This window comes from Oncorhynchus kisutch, unplaced genomic scaffold (genome assembly GCF_002021735.2).
Source record: "Oncorhynchus kisutch isolate 150728-3 unplaced genomic scaffold, Okis_V2 scaffold4069, whole genome shotgun sequence".
In the NCBI taxonomy this organism is placed as follows: Eukaryota; Metazoa; Chordata; class Actinopteri; order Salmoniformes; family Salmonidae; genus Oncorhynchus; species Oncorhynchus kisutch.
In genome coordinates, this window is record NW_022266014.1 from 18,833 (window position 1) to 45,202 (window position 26,370).

At 49.5% G+C, this 26,370-nt stretch overlaps 1 protein-coding gene across 1 annotated transcript in view; it reads left to right on the top strand.

Moving 5' to 3' along the window:
* The window catches only part of LOC109884769 (sodium/hydrogen exchanger 5-like), a 34,714-nt gene extending 14,812 nt beyond the window's left edge, over nt 1-19,902 (top strand). Inside the window, exons 6-13 of the mRNA XM_031822107.1 lie at nt 4,610-4,680; nt 6,496-6,622; nt 11,892-11,983; nt 12,543-12,669; nt 13,638-13,793; nt 17,052-17,124; nt 17,897-18,028; nt 18,155-19,902. Of these exons, the coding sequence (XP_031677967.1) occupies nt 4,610-4,680; nt 6,496-6,622; nt 11,892-11,983; nt 12,543-12,669; nt 13,638-13,793; nt 17,052-17,124; nt 17,897-18,028; nt 18,155-18,747 (1,371 nt within the window). The 3' untranslated portion in view covers nt 18,748-19,902. The remainder of the gene's footprint in view (nt 1-4,609; nt 4,681-6,495; nt 6,623-11,891; nt 11,984-12,542; nt 12,670-13,637; nt 13,794-17,051; nt 17,125-17,896; nt 18,029-18,154) is intronic.
* The last annotated feature ends 6,468 nt before the right edge of the window (nt 19,903-26,370 follow it).

Here is a 26,370-nt window from a genome sequence, read left to right on the forward strand (position 1 = left end):
CTGGACCGTCATCAGGTATCATCTCATTACCCTGGACCTTCATCAGGTATCATATCATTACCCTGGACCTTCATCAGGTATCATATCATTACCTTGGGCCTTCATCAGGTGTCATATCATTACCCTAGACCTGCATCAGGTATCGTATCATTACCCTGGACCTTCATCAGATATCATATCATTACCCTGGGCCGTCATCAGGTGTCATATCATATCATTACCCTGGACCTTCATCAGGTGTCATATCATATCATTACCCTGGACCTTCATCAGGGGTGGTATCATATCATTACCCTGGACCTTCATCAGTTATCATATCATTACCCTGGACCTTCATCAGGTATCATACCGTTACCCTGGACCTTCATCAGGTATCATACCGTTACCCTGGACCTTCATCAGGTATCATACCGTTACCCTGGACCTTCATCAGGTATCATCTCATTACCCTGGACCTTCATCAGGTATCGTATCATTACCCTGGACCTTCATCAGGTATCATCTCATTACCCTGGACCTTCATCAGGTATCGTCCCATTACCCTGGACCTTCATCAGGTATCATCTCATTACCCTGGACCTTCATCAGGTATCATCTCATTACCCTGGACCTTCATCAGGTATCGTCCCATTACCCTGGACCTTCATCAGGTATCATCTCATTACCCTGGACCTTCATCAGGTATCGTATCATTACCCTGGACCTTCATCAGGTATCGTATCATTACCCTGGACCTTCATCAGGTATCATCTCATTACCCTGGACCTTCATCAGGTATCATCTCATTACCCTGGACCTTCATCAGGTATCATCTCATTACCCTGGACCTTCATCAGGTATCATCTCATTACCCTGGACCTTCATCAGGTATCATCTCATTACCCTGGACCTTCATCAGGTATCGTATCATTACCCTGGACCTTCATCAGGTATCGTATCATTACCCTGGACCTTCATCAGGTATCATCTCATTACCCTGGACCTTCATCAGGTATCGTCCCATTACCCTGGACCTTCATCAGGTATCATCTCATTACCCTGGACCTTCATCAGGTATCATCTCATTACCCTGGACCTTCATCAGGTATCGTATCATTACCCTGGACCTTCATTAGGTATCATATCATTACCCTGGACCTTCATCAGGTATCATATCATTACCCTGGACCGTCATCAGGTATCATATCATTACCCTGGACCGTCATCAGGTATCATCTCATTACCCTGGACCTTCATCAGGTATCATCTCATTACCCTGGACCTTCATCAGGTATCATCTCATTACCCTGGACCTTCATCAGGTATCATATCATTACCCTGGACCGTCATCAGGTATCATCTCATTACCCTGGACCTTCATCAGGTATCATCTCATTACCCTGGACCTTCATCAGGTATCATCTCATTACCCTGGACCGTCATCAGGTATCATTTTTTATATTTATTTAACCAGGCAAGTCAGTTAAGAACAAATTCTTATTTTCAATGACTGCCTAGGAACAGTGGGTTAACTGCCTGTTCAGGGGCAGAACGACAGATTTGTACCTTGTCAGCTCGGGGGTTTGAACTTCCGGTTACTAGCCCAACACTCTAACCACTAGGCTACCCTACCGCCCATCATATCATTACCCTGGACCATCAGGTATCATATCATTACCCTGGACCTTCATCAGGTATCATATCATTACCCTGGACCTTCATCAGGTGTGGTGTCATATCATTACCCTGGACCTTCATCAGGTTTCAAACCATTACCCTGGACCTTCATCAGGTGTCATATCATTTCCCTGGACTTTCATCAGGTATCATATCATTAGCCTGGACCTTCATCAGGTATCATATCATTACCTTGGACCTTCATCAGGTATCATACCATTACCCTGGACCTTCATCGGGTATCATATCATTACCTGACTGAATAAACTCTGTTAACTCAGACTGTATACGGTCTCTCCCCAGGTCCCTGACCTGACTGTATAAACTCTGTTAACCCAGACTGTATACGGTCTCTCCCCACGTCTCTGACCAGACTGTATACGGTCTCTCCCCAGGTCTCTGACCTGACTGTGTACGGTCTCCCCCCAGGCCTCTGACCTGACTGTATACGGTCTCTCGCCAGGTCTCTGACCTGACTGTATACGGTCTCTCCCCAGGTCTCTGACCAGACTGTGTACGGTCTCTCCCCAGGTCTCTGACCTGACTGTGTACGGTCTGTCCCCAGGTCTCTGACCAAACTGTGTACGGTCTCTCCCCAGGTCTCTGACCAGACTGTGTATGGTCTCTCCCCAGGTCTCTGACCTGACTGTGTATGGTCTCTCCCCAGGTCTCTGACCTGACTGTATACGGTCTCTCCACAGGCCTCTGACCAGACTGTGTACGGTCTCCCCCCAGGCCTCTGACCTTACTGTGTATGGTCTCTCCCCAGGCCTTTGACCTTTGACCTGACTGTATACGGTCTCTCCCCAGGTCTCTGACCTGACTGTGTACGGTCTCTCCCCAGGCCTTTGACCTGACTGTGTACGGTCTCCCCCCAGGCCTCTGACCTGACTGTATAAACTCTGTTAACCCAGACTGTGTACGGTCTCTCCCCAGGTCTCTGACCTGACTGTGTACGGTCTCTCCCCAGGTCTCTGACCTGACTGTGTACGGTCTCTCCCCAGGTCTCTGACCAGACTGTGTACGGTCTCTCCCCAGGCCTTTGACCTGACTGTGTACGGTCTCCCCCCAGGTCTCTGACCTGACTGTGTACGGTCTCTCCACAGGCCTCTGACCAGACTGTGTACGGTCTCTCCCCAGGTCTCTGACCTGACTGTGTATGGTCTCTCCCCAGGCCTTTGACCTTTGACCTGACTGTATACGGTCTCTCCCCAGGTCTCTGACCTGACTGTGTACGGTCTCTCCCCAGGCCTTTGACCTGACTGTGTACGGTCTCCCCCCAGGCCTCTGACCTGACTGTATAAACTCTGTTAACCCAGACTGTGTACGGTCTCTCCCCAGGTCTCTGACCTGACTGTGTATGGTCTCTCCCCAGGTCTCTGACCTGACTGTATACGGTCTCTCCACAGGCCTCTGACCAGACTGTGTACGGTCTCCCCCCAGGCCTCTGACCTGACTGTGTATGGTCTCTCCCCAGGCCTTGGACCTTTGACCTGACTGTATACGGTCTCTCCCCAGGTCTCTGACCTGACTGTGTACGGTCTCTCCCCAGGCCTTTGACCTGACTGTGTACGGTCTCCCCCCAGGCCTCTGACCTGACTGTATAAACTCTGTTAACCCAGACTGTGTACGGTCTCTCCCCAGGTCTCTGACCTGACTGTGTACGGTCTCTCCCCAGGTCTCTGACCTGACTGTGTACGGTCTCTCCCCAGGTCTCTGACCAGACTGTGTACGGTCTCTCCCCAGGCCTTTGACCTGACTGTGTACGGTCTCCCCCCAGGTCTCTGACCTGACTGTGTACGGTCTCTCCACAGGCCTCTGACCAGACTGTGTACGGTCTCTCCCCAGGTCTCTGACCTGACTGTGTATGGTCTCTCCCCAGGCCTTTGACCTTTGACCTGACTGTATACGGTCTCTCCCCAGGTCTCTGACCTGACTGTGTACGGTCTCTCCCCAGGCCTTTGACCTGACTGTGTACGGTCTCCCCCCAGGCCTCTGACCTGACTGTATAAACTCTGTTAACCCAGACTGTGTACGGTCTCTCCCCAGGTCTCTGACCTGACTGTGTATGGTCTCTCCCCAGGTCTCTGACCTGACTGTATACGGTCTCTCCACAGGCCTCTGACCAGACTGTGTACGGTCTCCCCCCAGGCCTCTGACCTGACTGTGTATGGTCTCTCCCCAGGCCTTTGACCTTTGACCTGACTGTATACGGTCTCTCCCCAGGTCTCTGACCTGACTGTGTACGGTCCTCTCCCCAGGCCTTTGACCTGACTGTGTACGGTCTCCCCCCAGGCCTCTGACCTGACTGTATAAACTCTGTTAACCCAGACTGTGTACGGTCTCTCCCCAGGTCTCTGACCTGACTGTGTACGGTCTCTCCCCAGGTCTCTGACCAGACTGTGTACGGTCTCTCCCCAGGCCTTTGACCTTTGACCTGACTGTGTACGGTCTCTCCCCAGGCCTTTGACCTGACTGTGTACGGTCTCTCCCCGGGCCTTTGACCTTTGACCTGACTGTGTACAGCCTCTCCCCGGACCTTTGACCTGACTGTGTACGGTCTCTCCCCGGGCCTTTGACCTTTGACCTGACTGTATACGGTCTCTCCCCGGGTCTCTGACCTGACTGTGTATGGTCTCTCCCCAGGCCTTTGACCTTTGACCTGACTGTGTACGGTCTCTCCCCAGGTCTCTGACCTGACTGTGTACGGTCTCTCCCCGGGCCTTTGACCTTTGACCTGACTGTGTACGGTCTCTCCCCAGGTCTCTGACCTGACTGTGTACGGTCTCTCCACAGGCCTTTGACCTTTGACCTGACTGTGTACGGTCTCTCCCCGGGCCTTTGACCTTTGACCTGACTGTATACGGTCTCTCCCCGGGTCTCTGACCTGACTGTGTATGGTCTCTCCCCAGGCCTTTGACCTTTGACCTGACTGTGTACGGTCTCTCCCCAGGCCTTTGACCATTGTCTGACTGCAGTGGAAGACATCGCTGGACTCAACGGTTACCACCACTGGAGAGACAAGTCAGTAGATATCATTATTATTATATTATTATTATTGGACATTATCACGGGGACAAGTCAGTAGCCCTTAGCTCTGCAGGCCATGTTTCAACTGAAATATTATTCATTATTATTGGACATTATCACGGGGACAAGTCAGTAACCCTTAGCTCTGCAGGCCATGTTTCAACTGAAATATCATTCATTATTATTGGACATTATCACGGGGACAAGTCAGTAACCCTTAGCTCTGCAGGCCATGTTTCAACTGAAATATCATTCATTATTATTGGACATTATCACGGGGACAAGTCAGTAGCCCTTAGCTCTGCAGGCCAATGTTTCAACTGAAATATCTTTCATTATTATTGGACATTATCACGGGGACAAGTCAGTAGCCCTTAGCTCTGCAGGCCAATGTTTCAACTGAAATATCATTCATTATTATTGGACATTATCACGGGGACAAGTCAGTAACCCTTAGCTCTGCAGGCCAATGTTTCAACTGAAATATTATTCATTATTATTGGACATTATCACGGGGACAAGTCAGTAGCCCTTAGCTCTGCAGGCCAATGTTTCAACTGAAATATTATTCATTATTATTGGACATTATCACGGGGACAAGTCAGTAGCACTTAGCTCTGCAGGCCAATGTTTCAACTGAAATATCATTCATTATTATTGGACATTATCACGGGGACAAGTCAGTAGCCCTTAGCTCTGCAGGCCATGTTTCAACTGAAATATCATTCATTATTATTGGACATTATCACGGGGACAAGTCAGTAGCCCTTAGCTCTGCAGGCCAATGTTTCAACTGAAATATTATTCATTATTATTGGACATTATCACGGGGACAAGTCAGTAGCCCTTAGCTCTGCAGGCCATGTTTCAACTGAAATATTATTCATTATTATTGGACATTATCACGGGGACAAGTCAGTAACCCTTAGCTCTGCAGGCCAATGTTTCAACTGAAATATCATTCATTATTATTGGACATTATCACGGGGACAAGTCAGTAGCCCTTAGCTCTGCAGGCCATGTTTCAACTGAAATATTATTCATTATTATTGGACATTATCACGGGGACAAGTCAGTAGCCCTTAGCTCTGCAGGCCATGTTTCAACTGAAATATTATTCATTATTATTGGACATTATCACGGGGACAAGTCAGTAGCCCTTAGCTCTGCAGGCCAATGTTTCAACTGAAATATCATTCATTATTATTGGACATTATCACGGGGACAAGTCAGTAGATATCATCATTATTATTGGACATTATCATGGACTCTAAAGGGTCAATCCTAACTTTCACATCAGTTATATTCACTAATGATGACTAAGTGGAAGGTTAGGAGTTTTCCCTTCAGTTATATATTCACTAATGATGACTAAGTGGAAGGTTAGGAGTTTTCCCTTCAGTTATATATTCACTAATGCTGACTAAGTGGAAGGTTAGGAGTTTTCCCTTCAGTTATATATTCACTAATGATGACTAAGTGGAAGGTTAGGAGTTTTCCCTTCAGTTATATATTCACTAATGATGACTAAGTGGAAGTTTAGGAGTTTTCCCTTCAGTTATATATTCACTAATGATGACTAAGTGGAAGGTTAGGAGTTTTCCCTTCAGTTATATTCACTAATGATGACTAAGTGGAAGGTTAGGAGTTTTCCCTTCAGTTATATTCACTAATGATGACTAAGTGGAAGGTTAGGAGTTTTCCCTTCAGTTATATTCACTAATGATGACTAAGTGGAAGGTTAGGAGTTTCCCTTCTAAAACGTGTAACATATACTGATATACATTAATAACCTTTCCCTACATTCAGGTGGGAGCAGTTTGACAAGAACTACCTGAGCAAGCTGCTGCTGCGGAAGTCTGTGTACCGGAAGAGCGAGCTGTGGGAGGTCTATCAGAAAATCAATATTAGAGACGCCATCAGTGTTATAGACCAGGTATGAAGGAGGGAGGGAGGGAGGGAGCTGTGGGAGGTCTATCAGAAAATCAATATTAGAGACGCCATCAGTGTTATAGACCAGGTATGAGGGAGGGAGGGAGGGAGGGAGGGAGGGAGGGAGGGAGGGAGGGAGGGAGGGAGGGAGGGAGGGAGGGAGGGGAGGGGAGGGAGGGCATGGGTGGCTCAGAGACACAACTGTTGCCATGATTTTGTCCGGTGCACAGTTGTGTTGTAAATGTCAACTACGACCACTAGATGGCACTGCTCCTCAACTCACGGCAGCATGGCAGTGATGCACCAACAATGAACACCTGAATGTGCAAAGTTTCCCCAAAGTAGAGAATAGAGAAAGAGAGAGAATGATATATATATAGAGAGAGAATAGAGAGAATAGAGAGAATAGAGAGAATAGAGAGAGAGAGAGAGAGAGAGAGAGAGAGAGAGAGAGAGAGAGAGAGAGAGAGAGAGAGAGAGAGAGAAAATAGAGAGAGAGAGACAGAGAGAAAATAGAGAGAGAGAGAGACAGAGAGAAAATAGAGAGAGAGAGAGAGAGAGAGAGAGAGAGACAGAGAGAGAGAGAGAGAGAGAGAGAGAGACAGAGACAGAGACAGAGAAAATATAGAGAGAGAGGAGAGAGAGAGAGAGAGAGAGAGATAGAGAAAATATAGAGAGAGAGAGAGAAAATATAGAGAGAGAGAGAGAAAATATAGAGAGAGATAGAGAGAGAGAGAGAAAATATAGAGAGAGAGAGAAAATAGAGAGAGAGAGAGAGAGAAAATATAGAGAGAGATAGAGAAAATATAGAGAGAGATAGAGAAAATATAGAGAGAGAGATAGAGAAAATATAGAGAGAGAGATAGAGAGAGAGAGAGAGAGAGAGAGAAAATAGAGAGAGAGAGAGAGAGAGAGAGAGAGAGAGAGAGAGAGAGAGAGAGAGAGAGAGAGAAAATAGAGAGAGAGAGAGAAAATAGAGAGAGAGAGAATAGAGAGACAGAGAGAATAATTCATCTCTTTGTCTCCTCGGCTGACACCACCGCATAATCTGAGACCTGAGAGTCGCCACATCAAACATCCCATCTCTACTAGTGACATCACAGTGAGTGATGGGTTCTGATTGGTTCTGCATCCTACATGCCTCCCTAAATACTGTAGTGCACTACTGTTGACTTGGGCCCATCGGGCTCTGTGTAGAAAGTGTCACGCTTCATAGGTTACCGTTAGGGACACGGCCTTAGTGGCGAAGGTGCATGACATCAGACCGCGTGACTGTGTGGGAAATAGATATGAGAGGTTTAGGAAAGTATTTTCGGGGGGAATTCTTTGTTAATATCACCACCATGGTAAGACAGGCCTATTGGGTAGGCCGGTCCTATCAGCTTACATGGCTGGGATGCTTCATAGGCGTGTGGTCGGTCGGTAGTCTTATCCTGTAGGAGAGATGGAAGGTAGGTAGTCTTATCCTGTAGGAGAGATGTCTCCAGTAGGTAGGTAGTCTTATCCTGTAGGAGAGATGTCTCCAGTAGGTAGGTAGTCTTATCCTGTAGGAGAGATGTCTCCAGTAGGGTGGGTAGTCTTATCCTGTAGGAGAGATGGAAGGTAGGTAGTCTTATCCTGTAGGAGAGATGTCTCCAGTAGGTAGGTAGTCTTATCCTGTAGAAGAGATGTCTCCAGTAGGTAGGTAGTCTTATCCTGTAGGAGAGATGTCTCCAGTAGGGTGGGTAGTCTTATCCTGTAGGAGAGATGGAAGGTCGGTAGTCTTATCCTGTAGGAGAGATGGAAGGTAGGTAGTCTTATCCTGTAGGAGAGATGGAAGGTAGGTAGTATTATCCTGTAGGAGAGATGGAAGGTAGGTAGTCTTATCCTGTAGGAGAGATGGAAGGTAGGTAGTCTTATCCTGTAGGAGAGATGGAAGGTAGGTAGTCTTATCCTGTAGGAGAGATGGAAGGTAGGTAGTCTTATCCTGTAGGAGAGATGGAAGGTAGGTAGTCTTATCCTGTAGGAGAGATGTCTCCAGTAGGTAGGTAGTCTTATCCTGTAGGAGAGATGGAAGGTAGGTAGTCTTATCCTGTAGGAGAGATGGAAGGTAGGTAGTCTTATCCTGTAGGAGAGATGTCTCCAGTAGGTAGGTAGTCTTATCCTGTAGGAGAGATGTCTCCAGTAGGGTGGGTAGTCTTATCCTGTAGGAGAGATGGAAGGTAGGTAGTCTTATCCTGTAGGAGAGATGGAAGGTCGGTAGTCTTATCCTGTAGGAGAGATGGAAGGTAGGTAGTCTTATCCTGTAGGAGAGATGGAAGGTAGGTAGTATTATCCTGTAGGAGAGATGGAAGGTAGGTAGTCTTATCCTGTAGGAGAGATGGAAGGTAGGTAGTCTTATCCTGTAGGAGAGATGGAAGGTAGGTAGTCTTATCCTGTAGGAGAGATGGAAGGTAGGTAGTCTTATCCTGTAGGAGAGATGGAAGGTAGGTAGTCTTATCCTGTAGGAGAGATGTCTCCAGTAGGTAGGTAGTCTTATCCTGTAGGAGAGATGGAAGGTAGGTAGTCTTATCCTGTAGGAGAGATGTCTCCAGTAGGTAGGTAGTCTTATCCTATAGGAGAGATGTCTCCAGTAGGTAGGTAGTCTTATCCTATAGTAGAGATGTCTCCAGTAGGTAGGTAGTCTTATCCTGTAGGAGAGATGTCTCCAGTAGGTAGGTAGTCTTATCCTGTAGGAGAGATGTCTCCAGTAGGTAGGTAGTCTTATCCTGTAGGAGAGATGTCTCCAGTAGGTAGGTAGTCTTATCCTATAGGAGAGATGGTCGGTCGGTAGGTAGTCTTATCCTGTAGGAGAGATGTCTCCAGTAGGGTAGGGTAGTCTTATCCTGTAGGAGAGATGGAAGGTAGGTAGTCTTATCCTATAGGAGAGATGTATCCAGTAGGTAGGTAGTATTATCCTATAGGAGAGATGTATCCAGTAGGTAGGTAGTCTTATCCTATAGGAGAGATGTATCCAGTAGGTAGGTAGTCTTATCCTATAGGAGAGATGTCTCTAGTAGGTAGGTAGTCTTATCCTGTAGGAGAGATGTCTCCAGTAGGTAGGTAGTCTTATCCTATAGGAGAGATGTCTCCAGTAGGTAGGTAGTCTTATCCTATAGGAGAGATGTCTCCAGTAGGGTAGGTAGTCTTATCCTGTAGGAGAGATGTCTACAGTAGGTAGGTAGTCTTATCCTGTAGGAGAGATGTCTCCAGTAGTTAGGTAGTCTTATCCTGTAGGAGAGATGTCTCCAGTAGGTAGGTAGTCTTATCCTATAGTAGAGATGTCTCCAGTAGGTAGGTAGTCTTATCCTGTAGGAGAGATGTCTCCAGTAGGTAGGTAGTCTTATCCTATAGGAGAGATGTCTCCAGTAGGTAGGTAGTCTTATCCTATAGGAGAGATGTCTCCAGTAGGTAGGTAGTATAGTCTGTAGGAGAGATGTCTACAGTATGAGGTGTTTAACTCCACCCAGACTGTTTCCTAGGAGGTGTTTAACTCCACCCAGACTGTTTCCTAGGAGGTGTTTAACTCCACCCAGACTGTTTCCTAGAAGGTGTTTAACTAACTCCACCCAGACTGTTTCCTAGGAGGTGTTTAACTAACTCCACCCAGACTGTTTCCTAGAAGGTGTTTAACTAACTCCACCCAGACTGTTTCCTAGGAGGTGTTTAACTCCACCCAGACTGTTTCCTAGGAGGTGTTTAACTCCACCCAGACTGTTTCCTAGGAGGTGTTTAACTAACTCCACCCAGACTGTTTCCTAGGAGGTGTTTAACTAACTCCACCCAGACTGTTTCCTAGGAGGTGTTTAACTAACTCCACCCAGACTGTTTCCTAGGAGGTGTTTAACTAACTCCACCCAGACTGTTTCCTAGGAGGTGTTTAACTCACCCAGACTGTTTCCTAGGAGGTGTTTAACTAACTCCACCCAGACTGTTTCCTAGGAGGTGTTTAACTAACTCCACCCAGACTGTTTCCTAGGAGGTGTTTAACTCCACCCAGACTGTTTCCTAGGAGGTGTTTAACTAACTCCACCCAGACTGTTTCCTAGAAGGTGTTTAACTAACTCCACCCAGACTGTTTCCTAGGAGGTGTTTAACTCCACCCAGACTGTTTCCTAGGAGGTGTTTAACTCCACCCAGACTGTTTCCTAGGAGGTGTTTAACTAACTCCACCCAGACTGTTTCCTAGGAGGTGTTTAACTAACTCCACCCAGACTGTTTCCTAGGAGGTGTTTAACTAACTCCACCCAGACTGTTTCCTAGGAGGTGTTTAACTAACTCCACCCAGACTGTTTCCTAGGAGGTGGTTAACTCCACCCAGACTGTTTCCTAGGAGGTGTTTAACTAACTCCACCCAGACTGTTTCCTAGGAGGTGTTTAACTAACTCCACCCAGACTGTTTCCTAGGAGGTGTTTAACTCCACCCAGACTGTTTCCTAGGAGGTGTTTAACTCCACCCAGACTGTTTCCTAGGAGGTGTTTAACTAACTCCACCCAGACTGTTTCCTAGGAGGTGTTTAACTCCACCCAGACTGTTTCCTAGGAGGTGTTTAACTAACTCCACCCAGACTGTTTCCTAGGAGGTGTTTAACTAACTCCACCCAGACTGTTTCCTAGGAGGTGTTTAACTAACTCCACCCAGACTGTTTCCTAGGAGGTGTTTAACTCCACCCAGACTGTTTCCTAGGAGGTGTTTAACTAACTCCACCCAGACTGTTTCCTAGGAGGTGTTTAACTAACTCCACCCAGACTGTTTCCTAGGAGGTGTTTAACTAACTCCACCCAGACTGTTTCCTAGGAGGTGTTTAACTAACTCCACCCAGACTGTTTCCTAGGAGGTGTTTAACTAACTCCACCCAGACTGTTTCCTAGGAGGTGTTTAACTAACTCCACCCAGACTGTTTCCTAGGAGGTGTTTAACTAACTCCACCCAGACTGTTTCCTAGGAGGTGTTTAACTAACTCCACCCAGACTGTTTCCTAGGAGGTGTTTAACTAACTCCACCCAGACTCTTTCCTAGGAGGTGTTTAACTCCACCCAGACTGTTTCCTAGGAGGTGTTTAACTAACTCCACCCAGACTCTTTCCTAGGAGGTGTTTAACTAACTTCACCCAGACTGTTTTGTGACCCACTACATTTTGACTGTCCACTTTAGTCCAGACTCACCATTTTATAAAACCTTTTCAGACAACGTGAGGTGTTTTGAGGATGCGTTGACCCCTGATCTTTAACCTCTGTGTGTGTCTCCTGAACAGGGTGGCAACGTGCTGACCTCTGCCAGGCTCTCTCTGCCCTCCATGGCCTCCAGGGCATCTTTCCCAGAGGTCACCAACGTCACCAACTACCTGTGAGTTAAGTCTCTGTGTGTGGGTGTGTTTAGTGTGTGTGTGTGTTTAGTGTGTGTGTGTGTGTGTGTGTGTGTGTTTGGTGTGTGTTTGGTGTGTGTGTGTGTGTGTGTGTCTATCTATTAATAGCACTGGGTGTGACCGTTCAATGTCATATCTGCAGCTGTCTATTAATGGCACTGGGTCACTGGGTGTGACCGTGCTTTTCCAAACAATACCCAGTCTTTATGAACTCCCCTGTGGGGTCCCAGCCCAACCACCCAGCCCAACCACTGCTAACAGTCTTTATGAACTCCCCTGTGGGGTCCCAGCCCAACCACCCAGCCCAACCACCCAGCCCAACCACCCAGCCCAACCACCCACCCCAACCACCCAGCCCAACCACCCAGCCCAACCACCCAGCCCAACCACCCAGCCCAACCACCCAGCCCAACCACCCAGCCCAACCAACCACCCACCCCAACCACCCACCCCAACCACCCAGCCCAACCACCCAGCCCAACCACCCACCCCAACCACCCAGCCCAACCACTGCTAACAGTCTTTACTCTCACCCTACAGGAGAGAGAACGGTAGTGGGGTCTGTCTGGACCTCCAGGTGATTGACAACGTGCCGGGAGCCAAGGTGGAGGAGGAGTCAGAAACGCATCACTTCCTGGCTGGGAACCTGTACAAGCCCAGGAGACGGGTACGGCCCTGTCAGCACTGTCACACAGACAGACAGGCAGGCTGGCTGGCTGGCTGGCTGGGCCTCTCGCGCTAGGCTATATAGAATAGAATGGGACTGTCACACAGACAGACAGACAGACAGGCTGGCTGGCTGGCTGGCAGGCTGGCTGGACCTCTTGCGCTAGGCTATATAGAATAGAATGGGACACGCACAATGACATTGACAAAATGTACATTCCAGCCAGCTTCAGTAGGACTTACTCTCCAAAACAAATGTCACATCAGGCCTATAACTCTCTCTGTCCTCCCTGTCCCCTTATCTCCTCTCCTCCCTGTCCTCTCCTCCCTGTCCTCTTATCTCCCGTCCTCTTATCTCCTCTCCTCTCTGTCCTCTTATCTCCTGTCCTCTTTTCTCCCCTCCTCCCTGTCCTCTTATCTTCTCTCCTCCCTGTCCTGTCCTCTCCTCCCTGTCCTGTCCTCTCCTCCCTGTCCTCTCCTCCCTGTCCTCTCCTCCCTGTCCTCTTATCTCCTCTCCTCCCTCTCCTCTCGTCTCTGGGACCAATCATATAACTCCCCCCCCATAGTAGCAGTGGGGGACCACTAGCATCAGGACAGAGAGATCTGCATTGTATAACTACAATATGACTTGCTCTCCCCTCCTCTCTCTCCCTCTCCCCTCCTCTCTCCTCTCTCTCTCTCTCTCTCTCTCTCTCTCTCTCCCTCTCCCCTCCCCTCCTCTCTCTCTCTCTCTCTCCCCTCCTCTCTCTCTCTCTCTCTCTCTCTCTCTCTCTCTCTCTCTCTCTCTCTCTCTCTCTCTCTCTCTCTCTCTCTCTCTCTCCCCTCCTCTCTCTCCCTCTCCCCTCCCCTCTCTCTCTCTCTCTCTCCCCTCCTCTCTCTCTCTCTCTCTCTCTCTCCTCCCCTCCTCTCTCTCTCTCTCCCTCTCTCCCCCTCTCTCTCTCTCTCCCCTCCTCTCTCCCCCCTCCATAGTACCAGTCCCACTACAGCAGACACTTCATGACAGTGGGGGACCACGAGCGTCAGGACAGAGAGATCTTCCAGAGAAATATGAAGAGTCGCATGGAGACGTTCAAGACCACCCGACACAAACGCCACAGCCACAAGAAGGACCGCAGCCAGAAAAAGGCAGGGATCCCTAAAATAAATGATTGGATGTTATTATCTCTGTGTAACTTCAGCAGGGAGCCAGGATAGGGGGAGACTTTAGCATCTCTAAAAGAAATGATTGCATGTTATTATCTCTGTGTAACTTCAGCAGGGAGCCAGGATAGGGGGAGACTTTAGCATCTCTAAAAGAAATGATTGCATGTTATTATCTCTGTGTAACTTCAGCAGGGAGCCAGGATAGGGGGATACATTAGCATATCTAAAAGAAATGATTGGATTGGAGAAAGGTTTAACCTCTTGGGACAAAATCAATATTTAAATTTGATTTTTTTTTAATTTAACCTTTATTTTACTAAGCAAGTCAGTTAAGAACAAATTCTCATTTTCAATGACGGCCTGGGAACAGTGGGTTAACTGCCTGTTCAGGGGAACAGTGGGTTAACTGCCTACCGGGGAACAGTGGGTTAACTGCCTTGTTCAGGGGAACAGTGGGTTAACTGCCTTGTTCAGGGGAACAGTGGGTTAACTGCCTGTTCAGGGGAACAGTGGGTTAACTGCCTTGTTCAGGGGAACAGTGGGTTAACTGCCTTGTTCAGGGGAACAGTGGGTTAACTGCCTTGTTCAGGGGAACAGTGGGTTAACTGCCTTGTTCAGGGGAACAGTGGGTTAACTGCCTTGTTCAGGGGAACAGTGGGTTAACTGCCTTGTTCAGGGGAACAGTGGGTTAACTGCCTGTTCAGGGGAACAGTGGGTTAACTGCCTGTTCAGGGGAACAGTGGGTTAACTGCCTACCGGGGAACAGTGGGTTAACTACCTGTTCAGGGGAACAGTGGGTTAACTGCCTACCGGGAACAGTGGGTTAACTGCCTTGTTCAGGGGAACAGTGGGTTAACTGCCTGTTCAGGGGAACAGTGGGTTAACTGCCTGTTCAGGGAACAGTGGGTTAACTGCCTTGTTCAGGGGAACAGTGGGTTAACTGCCTGTTCAGGGGAACAGTGGGTTAACTGCCTGTTCAGGGGAACAGTGGGTTAACTGCCTTGTTCAGGGGAACAGTGGGTTAACTGCCTTGTTCAGGGGAACAGTGGGTTAACTGCCTTGTTCAGGGGAACAGTGGGACTAACTGCCTGTTCAGGGGAACAGTGGGTTAACTGCCTGTTCAGGGGAACAGTGGGTTAACTGCCTTGTTCAGGGGAACAGTGGGTTAACTGCCTTGTTCAGGGGAACAGTGGGACTAACTGCCTGTTCAGGGGAACAGTGGGTTAACTGCCTGTTCAGGGGAACAGTGGGTTAACTGCCTTGTTCAGGGGAACAGTGGGACTAACTGCCTGTTCAGGGGAACAGTGGGTTAACTGCCTGTTCAGGGGAACAGTGGGTTAACTGCCTTGTTCAGGGGAACAGTGGGTTAACTGCCTTGTTCAGGGGAACAGTGGGTTAACTGCCTTGTTCAGGGGAACAGTGGGTTAACTGCCTTGTTCAGGGGAACAGTGGGTTAACTGCCTGTTCAGGGGAACAGTGGGTTAACTGCCTTGTTCAGGGGAACAGTGGGTTAACTGCCTTGTTCAGGGGAACAGTGGGTTAACTGCCTTGTTCAGGGGAACAGTGGGTTAACTGCCTTGTTCAGGGGAACAGTGGGTTAACTGCCTTGTTCAGGGGAACAGTGGGTTAACTGCCTTGTTCAGGGGAACAGTGGGTTAACTGCCTTGTTCAGGGGAACAGTGGGTTAACTGCCTTGTTCAGGGGAACAGTGGGTTAACTGCCTTGTTCAGGGGAACAGTGGGTTAACTGCCTTGTTCAGGGGAACAGTGGGTTAACTGCCTTGTTCAGGGGAACAGTGGGTTAACTGCCTTGTTCAGGGGAACAGTGGGTTAACTGCCTTGTTCAGGGGAACAGTGGGTTAACTGCCTTGTTCAGGGGAACAGTGGGTTAACTGCCTTGTTCAGGGGAACAGTGGGTTAACTGCCTTGTTCAGGGGAACAGTGGGTCAACTGCCTTGTTCAGGGGAACAGTGGGTTAACTGCCTTGTTCAGGGGAACAGTGGGTTAACTGCCTTGTTCAGGGGAACAGTGGGTCAACTACCTGCTGGTTACTAGTCCAACGCTCTAACCACTAGTCTACCTGCTGGTTACTAGTCCAACACTCTAACCACTAGACTACCTGCTGGTTACTAGTCCAACGCTCTAACCACTAGGCTACCTGCTGGTTACTAGTCCAACGCTCTAACCACTAGACTACCTGCTGGTTACTGGCCCAACGCTCTAACCACTAGGCTACCTGCTGGTTACTAGTCCAACACTCTAACCACTAGTCTACCTGCTGGTTACTAGTCCAACACTCTAACCACTAGACTACCTGCTGGTTACTAGTACAACACTCTAACCACTAGTCTACCTGCTGGTTACTAGTCCAACACTCTAACCACTAGACTACCTGCTGGTTACTAGTCCAACACTCTAACCACTAGACTACCTGCTGGTTACTAGTACAACACTCTAACCACTAGTCTACCTGCTGGTTACTAGTCCAACACTCTAACCACTAGACTACCTGCTGGTTACTAGTACAACACTCTAACCACTAGTCTACCTGCTGGTTACTAGTCCAACACTCTAACCACTAGTCTACCTTCTGGTTACTAGTCCAACACTCTAACCACTAGACTACCTGCTGGTTACTAGTACAACACTCTAACCACTAGTCTACCTGCTGGTTACTAGTCCAACGCTCTAACCACTAGACTACCTGCTGGTTACTAGTACAACACTCTAACCACTAGGCTACCTGCTGGTTACTAGTCCAACGCTCTAACCACTAGGCTACCTGCTGGTAACCAATCGGTGGTTTCTTGTGGGTCCTGCCTGGTTTCTTGTGGGTCCTGCCTGGTTTCCTGTGGGTCCTGCCTGGTTTCCTGTGGGTCCTGCCTGGTTTCTTGTGGGTCCTGCCTGGTTTCTTGTGGGTCCTACCTGGTTTCCTGTGGGTCCTGCCTGGTTTCCTGTGGGTCCTGCCTGGTTTCCTATGGGTCCTGCCTGGTTTCCTGTGGGTCCTGCCTGGTTTCCTGTGGGTCCTGCCTGGTTTCCTGTGGGTCCTGTCTGGTTTCCTGTGGGTCCTGTCTGGTTTCCTGTGGGTCCTGTCTGGTTTCCTGTGGGTCCTGCCTGGTTTCCTGTGGGTCCTGCCTGGTTTCCTGTGGGTCCTGCCTGGTTTCCTGTGGGTCCTGCCTGGTTTCCTGTGGGTCCTGCCTGTAATAGACATTCTAACGTGTGTTTTCTCTCCCTCCTACAGCGGAGAGGATCGGACGTTAAAGAACAGGACCTCAACGACAAACCTCGACGGAACGTCAGCTGGCAGGACAAAGGTGAGTCACTCACTTGGAAATGGAGTCAGGCCTCAGTGATTTCAATAGCATTCCTTCATAACCTGTGTTCCCAGTTCTCACTCGCTCAAACTATTTCTGTGGGTTCTGGAATCTAGGGCTACGTTCCAATATCCACACTAGTACATTATCCAGGATGCTCAGGCATGACATTGGTTCACACTAGGGAGTATGTAAGTGTGGACACTGGGACAGAGCATAGGAGTTGGTTGTAAAAATAAAAGATAGTTGCTATCATTGATCATGATTGGTAGTGTTCATGTGTCTACGATGCCCCCTCAAATCCTGCGGTGGTGCATTGTGGGTACTGTAGTGTTCATGTGTCTGTGATGCCCCCTCAGATCATGTGGTGGTGCATTGTGGGTACTGTAGTGTTCATGTGTCTATGATGCCCCCGCACAGCCTCTGAAGGTGCATTATGGGTACTGTAGTGTTCATGTGTCTGTGATGTCCCCTCAGAGCCTGTGAAGGTGCATTGTGGGTACTGTACTGTTCATGTGTCTGTGATGCCCTCTCAGATCCTGTGGTGGTGCACTGTGGGTACTGTAGTGTTCATGTGTCTGTGATGCCCCCTCAGATCCTGTGGTGGTGCATTGTGGGTACTGTAGTGTTCATGTGTCTGTGATGCCCCCTCAGATCCTGTGGTGGTGCATTGTGGGTACTGTAGTGTTCATGTGTCTGTGATGCCCCCTCAGATCCTGTGGTGGTGCATTGTGGGTACTGTAGTGTTCATGTGTCTGTGATGCCCCCTCAGATCCTGTGGTGGTGCCAGTGGAGTCGGAGGATGAGAAGGGGGAACACTTAGAGCCAGAGAAGGAGGAGGACGTTGGCATCACCTTTGTGGCTCGAAAGGTTCCAGACACGCCCAAAGAACGACCCAAATCTGGTAAGGACACATTGACACAGGAGAGACTAGAAACCTGAGAAAATGGCCTGGTGTCCCTGTCTAAATACTGTACTAATACAGAATCCTGACTGTATTCTCCACTGTCTGACCCGTGTCCTGTCTCAGTCCCGGCTGGTCTGGAGGTGTGTCAGAGCCCCTCCGTTGCCCCGCCCTCCCCCACCTGCAGTGAGAGGAACCTGCCCTGGAAGGGTGGCATCGGAACCCTGCCGGTGTGTGTTTCCATGGAGGCTACTAAAATCATCCCCATAGACCTGCAGCAGGCGTGGAACCAGAGCATCTCCTCCTTAGAGAGCCTGGCCTCTCCGCCGGGCCCCGTAGAGCCCTTACACCCCCGCGTCAGCGCCCTCTCCAGGCTGGGAGGGCAGCGTCCTGTCTCATACTCTGGTAGTGGAGTTAGTGGCTCTGGTTTTGGATCCAGAGGGGCTGGGTCAATAGTAGCTCAGGGCATCGCTCGGTTTGAGTTTCCTCCAGGAGGAGAGGAGAAGGACGAGGAAGAGGGAGCCTTGTCTGATCAGGAGCAGGAGCTGCAGCCCCTCATGTCATCCTCTGTGAGGCCCCCTGGCCCCCCGCCCCCTCCCCCCCTGGCCCAGGGTCTAGGGCGGAGGAGGAACCCCTGTGTGTACCTGAGGAGCCTGGTCACAGCGCCCCCTCCTGGCAGTGAGCCGCTGGCGCGCAGCAGAGGGCCCACTCAGCTTTAATAGCTCCAACTACATCTCTGGTGTTGCCCCGGCGACGCAGATCTAGGATCAGCTTACTCAACCAAGTCCCTAACCAATACCTACTAGGGAGAACAACACAAGACTGATTTCAAATCAGCTTTTATGGGCAATCACGTCCCTCACTGCCTCACACACTCAACAACAGAACAGACACCCAACCACACACACACACACACCAGCTCAGGCCGTCCAACCCCCTCAGCTCTGCTACTTCTCCTTCCAGACGACGAGTCATCATCTCCTTCAATAACTCTGGATCCACCGTCTCTATAGATTCAGACACATGTTGGACTAATACAGCGATGATGATATTGAGGAAGTATAATGAGCATCCCATAATGAGCACCCTATTCCCTATATAGTGCACTACTTTTGACCAGGGCCCCACAGGGAGTAGGGTGCCATTTGGGACGAAGGCTGAGAGTTTTGATGTGGCAGCTGGTACAGTCACAGATAGACAGACACAGTGCATTGTGGTCCAGGGTTGGGGCCGTCCGTCCATGTGGTAAAACAATACCAGTTTCCAGAGAGAGTGTTGTTGATTGATGACCAGATCCTGGTCCCTGATTGGTTCTACCCCCACAGCTCCCTGCAGGGGTCGAGGTTCTGCCCTGTCTGTTTCATACACTTGAATATAAGTCAATGTCAAGATGTAAGCCGATTTGGGAAATATATCTGTCTACAGCCGGACGGCCACATTAGGCCTTATGGGGTGGGTCCATCTAACATCAAACACTCCATTCAACCCCCAGTACTCTCCTCCTCTCCTCTCCTCTCCTCTCCTCTCCTCTCCTCTCCTCTCCTCTCCTCTCCTCTCCTCTCCTCTCCTCCCGACCCACAAGAAAAGAGAGAGAGAAAACATTTGTCCTGCCTAACAGCTTCACTTATATAATATAATTTATATATATATTTTTTTTACCCCCCTTGTCTCATCGCTGCAACTTCCCCACGTTCTCGGGAGAGGCGAAGGCGGAGTCTCGCGTCCTCCGAAACATGACCCACCAAACCGCGGGTCAAGGGCTCCCGAGCGGCGCAGTGGTACTACAGACCCTGGTTCCATTCCAGGCTGTATCGCAGCGGTCTAAGGTACTACAGACCCTGGTTCCATTCCAGGCTGTATCACAGCGGTCTAAGGTACTACAGACCCTGGTTCCATTCCAGGCTGTATCGCAGCGGTCTAAGGTACTACAGACCCTGGTTACATTCCAGGCTGTATCGCAGCGGTCTATGACACTGCATCTCAGTGCTAGAGGCGTCACTACAGACACTGGTTCGATTCCAGGCTGTATCGCAGCGGTCTAAGGCCCTGCATTTCAGTGCTAGAGGCATCTTTGCGTCTTTGTATATACGAATTTGTACTTAACTGATTTGCCTAGTTAAATCAAGGTTACACACATAATTCCAGCTTAACCTGAAGCCAGCCGCACCAATGTGTCAGAGGAAACACAGTTTAACTGACGACCGGGGTCAGCCTGCAGGCACCCATCCCACCACAAGGAGTCGCTAGAGTGCGATGAGCCAAGTAAAGCCCCACCGGCCAAACCCTCCCGTAACCCGGACGATGCTGGGCCAATTGTGCGCCGTCCTATGGGACTCCTGGCCACGGCTGGTTGTGGCAATAACACCTCTAGCACTGCAGTGCCCTAGACCGCTGCTGCCACTCGGGAGAGAGAGAGGGGGAGGGGAGAGGAGAGGGAGGTAGAGGGGGGGAGAGGAGAGGGAGGTAGAGGGAGGTAGAGGGAGGTAGAGGGAGGTAGAGGGAGGTAGAGGGAGGTAGAGGGAGGTAGAGAGGGAGGGAGGGAGGGAGGTAGAGAGAGAGAGAGAGGGAGGGAGGGAGAGAGAAATGGAGGTAGATAGAGAGAGGGAGGTAGATAGAGAGAGGGAGGTAGATAGATAGAGAGAGGGAGGTAGATAGAGAGAGGGAGGTAGATAGAGAGAGGGAGGTAGAGAGAGAGAGGGAGGTAGAGAGAGAGAGGGAGGTAGAGAGAGAGAGGGAGGTAGAGAGAGAGAGGGAGGTAGAGAGAGAGAGGGAGAGGTAGAGATAGAGAGAGGGAGGTAGAGAGAGAGGGAGGTAGAGAGAGAAAGGGAGGTAGAGAGAGAGAGGGGGGAGAGAGGGAGAGGTAGAGAGAGAGATGGGAGGTAGAGATATAGAGATGGAGGTAGAGAGAGAGGTAGATAGAGAGGGAGGTAGATAGAGAGGGAGGTAGATAGAGAGGGAGGTAGATAGAGAGGGAGGTAGATAGAGAGGGAGGTAGATAGAGAGGGAGGTAGATAGAGAGGGAGGTAGAGAGAGAAAGGGGGGTAGAGAGAGAGGGAGGTAGAGAGAGAGAGAGAGAGAGATGGAGAGAGAGGGAGAGAGAGAGAGAGAGAGGGAGGTAGAGAGAGAGAGGGAGAGAGAGAGAGAGAGAGACAGGGAGAGAGAGACAGGGAGGTAGAGAGAGAGAGGGAGAGAGAGAGAGAGACAGAGAGAGAGAGAGGGAGGTAGAGGGAGAGAGTAGAGAGGGAGAGAGAGAGAGAGAGAGAGAGAGAGAGAGACAGGGAGAGAGAGGGAGGTAGAGAGAGAGAGGGAGAGAGAGAGAGACAGAGAGAGAGAGGGAGGTAGAGAGAGAGAGGGAGAGACAGACAGAGAGAGAGAGGGAGGTAGAGAGAGAGAGGGAGAGACAGACAGAGAGAGAGAGGGAGGTAGAGAGAGAGAGGGAGAGACAGACAGAGAGAGAGGGGGAGGTAGAGAGAGAGAGGGATGTAGAGAGAGAGAGAGACAGAGAGAGGGAGGTAGAGAGAGAGGGATGTAGAGAGAGAGAGAGAGATCAAAGAGGGAGAAGACAGGGCTGAAAGCACCAACTTTATAAACTTCCTAAACACCAGCCCAGAGAGAGTGTTGATTGATGACCAGATCCGGGTCCCTGATTGGTTCAGAGATACATTACAAACAACTCCTATGGTCACGGTCAGGCCATGGGACCCAACTCCTATGGTCATGGTCAGGTCATGGTCACAGCAATAACAACAACCATAGGAGTTGACAAAACAGCACAAGCAGATATGAGACCAGGCCATGAGATTATCAGGAAAGTCTTTAATTTCATACATTTCCCAAACCCCAGCCCAGAGCCAGCATCGATGCTTGATGACCCCAGCCCAGAGCCAGCATCGATGCTTGATGACCCCAGCCCAGAGCCAGCATCGCCTGGTCCCAGATCTGTTTGTGATGTCTACAGACCTACTCCTCTCATCCCCTCAGTAGTGATGAACCTGGACCTCAGGAAGCCCAGGGGGAGACACAGTATTGAATATTCCTCTCATCCTCTCAGTAGTGATGAACCTGGACCTCAGGAAGCCCAGGGGGAGACACACTATTGAATATTCCTCTCAGTAGTGATGAACCTGGACCTCAGGAAGCCCAGGGGGAGACACAGTATTGGATATTCCTCTCATCCTCTCAGTAGTGATGAACCTGGACCTCAGGAAGCCCAGGGGGAGACACAGTATTGGATATTCCTCTCAGTAGTGATGAACCTGGACCGCAGGAAGCCCAGGGGGAGACACAGTATTGAATATTCCTCTCATCCTCTCAGTAGTGATGAACCTGGACCGCAGGAAGCCCAGGGGGAGACACAGTATTGAATATTCCTCTCATCCTCTCAGTAGTGATGAACCTGGACCTCAGGAAGCCCAGGGGGAGACACAGTATTGAATATTCCTCTCATCCTCTCAGTAGTGATGAACCTGGACCGCAGGAAGCCCAGGGGGAGACACAGCATTGAATATTCCTCTCATCCTCTCAGTAGTGATGAACCTGGACCTCAGGATGCCCAGGGGGAGACACAGTATTGAATATGATGTATATTTAACCCACTAGTCCATGCGACAAGTCGTAGTTCCTGATGATATTCATCAGGGAGAACTTTCTCTGTTTCTCTCATCATGTACAGTCAGAGCAGGTCAATCACAGTCTGCCTCCTAATTGCCACCCTTAACCCCTACATAGTGCACTACTATAGGGTCTATGGGGCTCTGGTCAAAAGTAGTGCACTACTATAGGGCCTATGGGGCTCTGGTCAAAAGTAGTGCACTACTATAGGGCCTATGGGGCTCTGGTCAAAGTAGTGCACTACTATAGGGCCTATAGGGCTCTGGTCAAAAGTAGTGCACTACTATAGGGCCTATGGGGCTCTGGTCAAAAGTAGTGCACTACTATAGGGCCTATGGGGCTCTGGTCAAAAGTAGTGCACTACTATAGGGCCTATGGGGCTCTGGTCAAAAGTAGTGCACTACTATAGGGCCTATGGGGCTCTGGTCAAAAGTAGTGCACTACTATAGGGCTCTGGTCAAAAGTAGTGCACTACTATAGGGCCTATGGGGCTCTGGTCAAAAGTAGTGCACTACTATAGGGCCTATGGGGCTCTGGTCAAAAGTAGTGCACTACTATAGGGCTCTGGTCAAAAGTAGTGCACTACTATAGGGCCTATGGGACTCTGGTCAAAAGTAGTGCACTACTATAGGGCCTATAGGGCTCTGGTCAAAAGTAGTGCACTACTATAGGGCCTATGGGGCTCTGGTCAAAAGTAGTGCACTACTATAGGGCCTATGGGGCTCTGGTCAAAAGTAGTGCACTATATTGGCAATAGGGAATGTGATTTGGGAAATAACCCCTAAGAATCGCCCCCTTAGTGACTTTAAAGAGCACTTCACCTTTCAATCCCTCTCTCTGCCTGTCCTTTATGGCCTGTGTCAACCCAATGCAGCCGTATGTTAAGACTAAACACCTAGAACCTGGTTTTAAACATGTATTTATCATTGTTTCTCTTATATAAAAACTACAGAAGACATTTTCTTTGTAAAAAAATAAAGAAAATGAAAATAAATCTTTGCCGAGCTACAGAAGAATAGTTTTATTTAAAAAATGACCAAAGTTTGTAGAAGAGTTCAAGTCACCATTTTCCTTTTTGTTGTGATGACATCATCCATTGCCTCAGTCTGTTGTGTATTCCACTGTAACTGTCAGAGGGGGAACATGACGATTTAGGGTTTCATCTGCTTTCGCTTGTTGTGTAAAGCGGGTGGACAGTTGTCAAAGGTGACACACACACACACACACACACACACATAAAGTGTAGTGTCTAATCTGATATAGAAACCAGTATGATGTTCTGTGAGAGTTCCCTACCACCTCCTCTCCTATCTCATCGACTTGTTATCCCGGTAGAGACACAACATTATCCCCCTCCCCTGTGTTTTACCTTGTCCAATATCTTAACACACGCCGATCTTAATAAGGCATTCAGATGAGATTAACACTCTGTTATATTCTGTATTTATGTAAAGGAGTTGTTTTACTGATTAATTAGTTTAATGTATAATGGATTGGTACATGGTGGGTTTTTGTTGGTTTTCTTTTGCCAAAGATTCACATGAAATCTTAATTTAAATCCCGAGCTCATTGATACTGGGTCTATAATGTGGCGACGTAAACAATCAGTTTTCCCTAACAAATAAATACTTACTGTTCTGCCCTCCATACTGTCCTTAGAGAATACAATCCAGAGGCCCATAGGGATATAACCTCCTGTAAATATCTCTCTCCAGCACCATCATTCAGTTGTTTATTGTCATGTTAACAGCCACAAACTCTCCAATCAGCAAAGGTGATGTGTTTAACATGAGGGATGTTGTGCATTGTAAGAAGAAACGATTGGTTTTCGTCCCAAATGGCACCCTGTTCCCTTTATAGTGCATTGTTCTGGACCAGGGCCCTCCCTATTCCCTTTATAGTGCATTGTTCTGGGCCAGGGCCCTCCCTATTCCCTGTTCTGGGCCAGGGCCCTCCCTATTCCCTGTTCTGGGCCAGGGCCCTCCCTATTCCCTGTTCTGGGCCAGGGCCCTCCCTATTCCCTTTATAGTGCATTGTTCTGGACCAGGGCCCTCCCTATTCCCTGTTCTGGACCAGGGCCCTCCCTATTCCCTGTTCTGGACCAGGGCCCACCCTATTCCCTGTTCTGGACCAGGGCCCTCCCTATTCCCTGTTCTGGACCAGGGCCCTCCCTATTCCCTTTATAGTGCATTGTTCTGGACCAGGGCACTCCCTATTCCCTTTATAGTGCATTGTTCTGGACCAGGGCCCTCCCTCTTCCCTTTATAGTGCATTGTTCTGGGCCAGGGCCCTCCCTATTCCCTGTTCTGGGCCAGGGCCCTCCCTATTCCCTGTTCTGGGCCAGGGCCCTCCCTATTCCCTGTTCTGGGCCAGGGCCCTCCCTATTCCCTGTTCTGGGCCAGGGCCCTCCCTATTCCCTTTATAGTGCATTGTTCTGGACCAGGGCCCTCCCTATTCCCTGTTCTGGACCAGGGCCCTCCCTATTCCCTGTTCTGGACCAGGGCCCACCCTATTCCCTGTTCTGGACCAGGGCCCTCCCTATTCCCTGTTCTGGACCAGGGCCCTCCCTATTCCCTTTATAGTGCATTGTTCTGGACCAGGGCACTCCCTATTCCCTTTATAGTGCATTGTTCTGGACCAGGGCCCTCCCTATTCCCTGTTCTGGACCAGGGCCCTCCCTATTCCCTGTTCTGGACCAGGGCCCTCCCTATTCCCTTTATAGTGCATTGTTCTGGACCAGGGCCCTCCCTATTCCCTGTTCTGGACCAGGGCCCTCCCTATTCCCTTTATAGTGCATTTTTCTAGACCAGGGCCCTCCCTATTCCCTTTATAGTGCATTGTTCTGGACCAGGGCCCTCCCTATTCCCTGTTCTGGACCAGGGCACTCCCTATTCCCTTTATAGTGCATTGTTCTGGACCAGGGCCCTCCCTATTCCCTGTTCTGGACCAGGGCCCTCCCTATTCCCTTTATAGTGCATTTTTCTAGACCAGGGCCCTCCTTATTCCCTTTATAGTGCATTGTTCTGGACCAGGGCATTGCTCTGGACCAGGGCCCACCATAGGCCTGTATAGGACTTTAAGAGAAAAGGGTGCAATTAGGGATTAAACCCTTGACTAGTGTGGTACCAGCTGCTTGCCTCATGACTAGTGTGGTACCAGCTGCTTGCCTCATAACCCTTGACTAGTGTGGTACCAACTGCTTGCCTCATAACCCTAGTGTGGTACCAACTGCTTGCCTCATAACCCTTGACTAGTGTGGCACCAGCTGCTTGCCTCATGACTAGTGTGGTACCAACTGCTTGCCTCATAACCCTTGACTAGTGTGGTACCAGCTGCTTGCCTCATAACCCTTGACTAGTGTGGCACCAACTGCTTGCCTCATAAACCTAGTGTGGTACCAACTGCTTGCCTCATAACCCATGACTAGTGTGGCACCAGCTGCTTGCCTCATAACCCTTGTGTGGTACCAGCTGCTTGCCTCATAACCCTTGTGTGGTACCAACTGCTTGCCTCATAACCCTTGACTAGTGTGGTACCAACTGCTTGCCTCAAAACCCTAGTGTGGTACCAACTGCTTGCCTCATAACCCTAGTGTGTTACCAACTGCTTGCCTCATAACCCTAGTGTGGTACCAACTGCTTGCCTCATAACCCTAGTGTGTTACCAACTGCTTGCCTCATAACCCTTGTGTGGTACCAACTGCTTGCCTCATAACCCTAGTGTGGTACCAG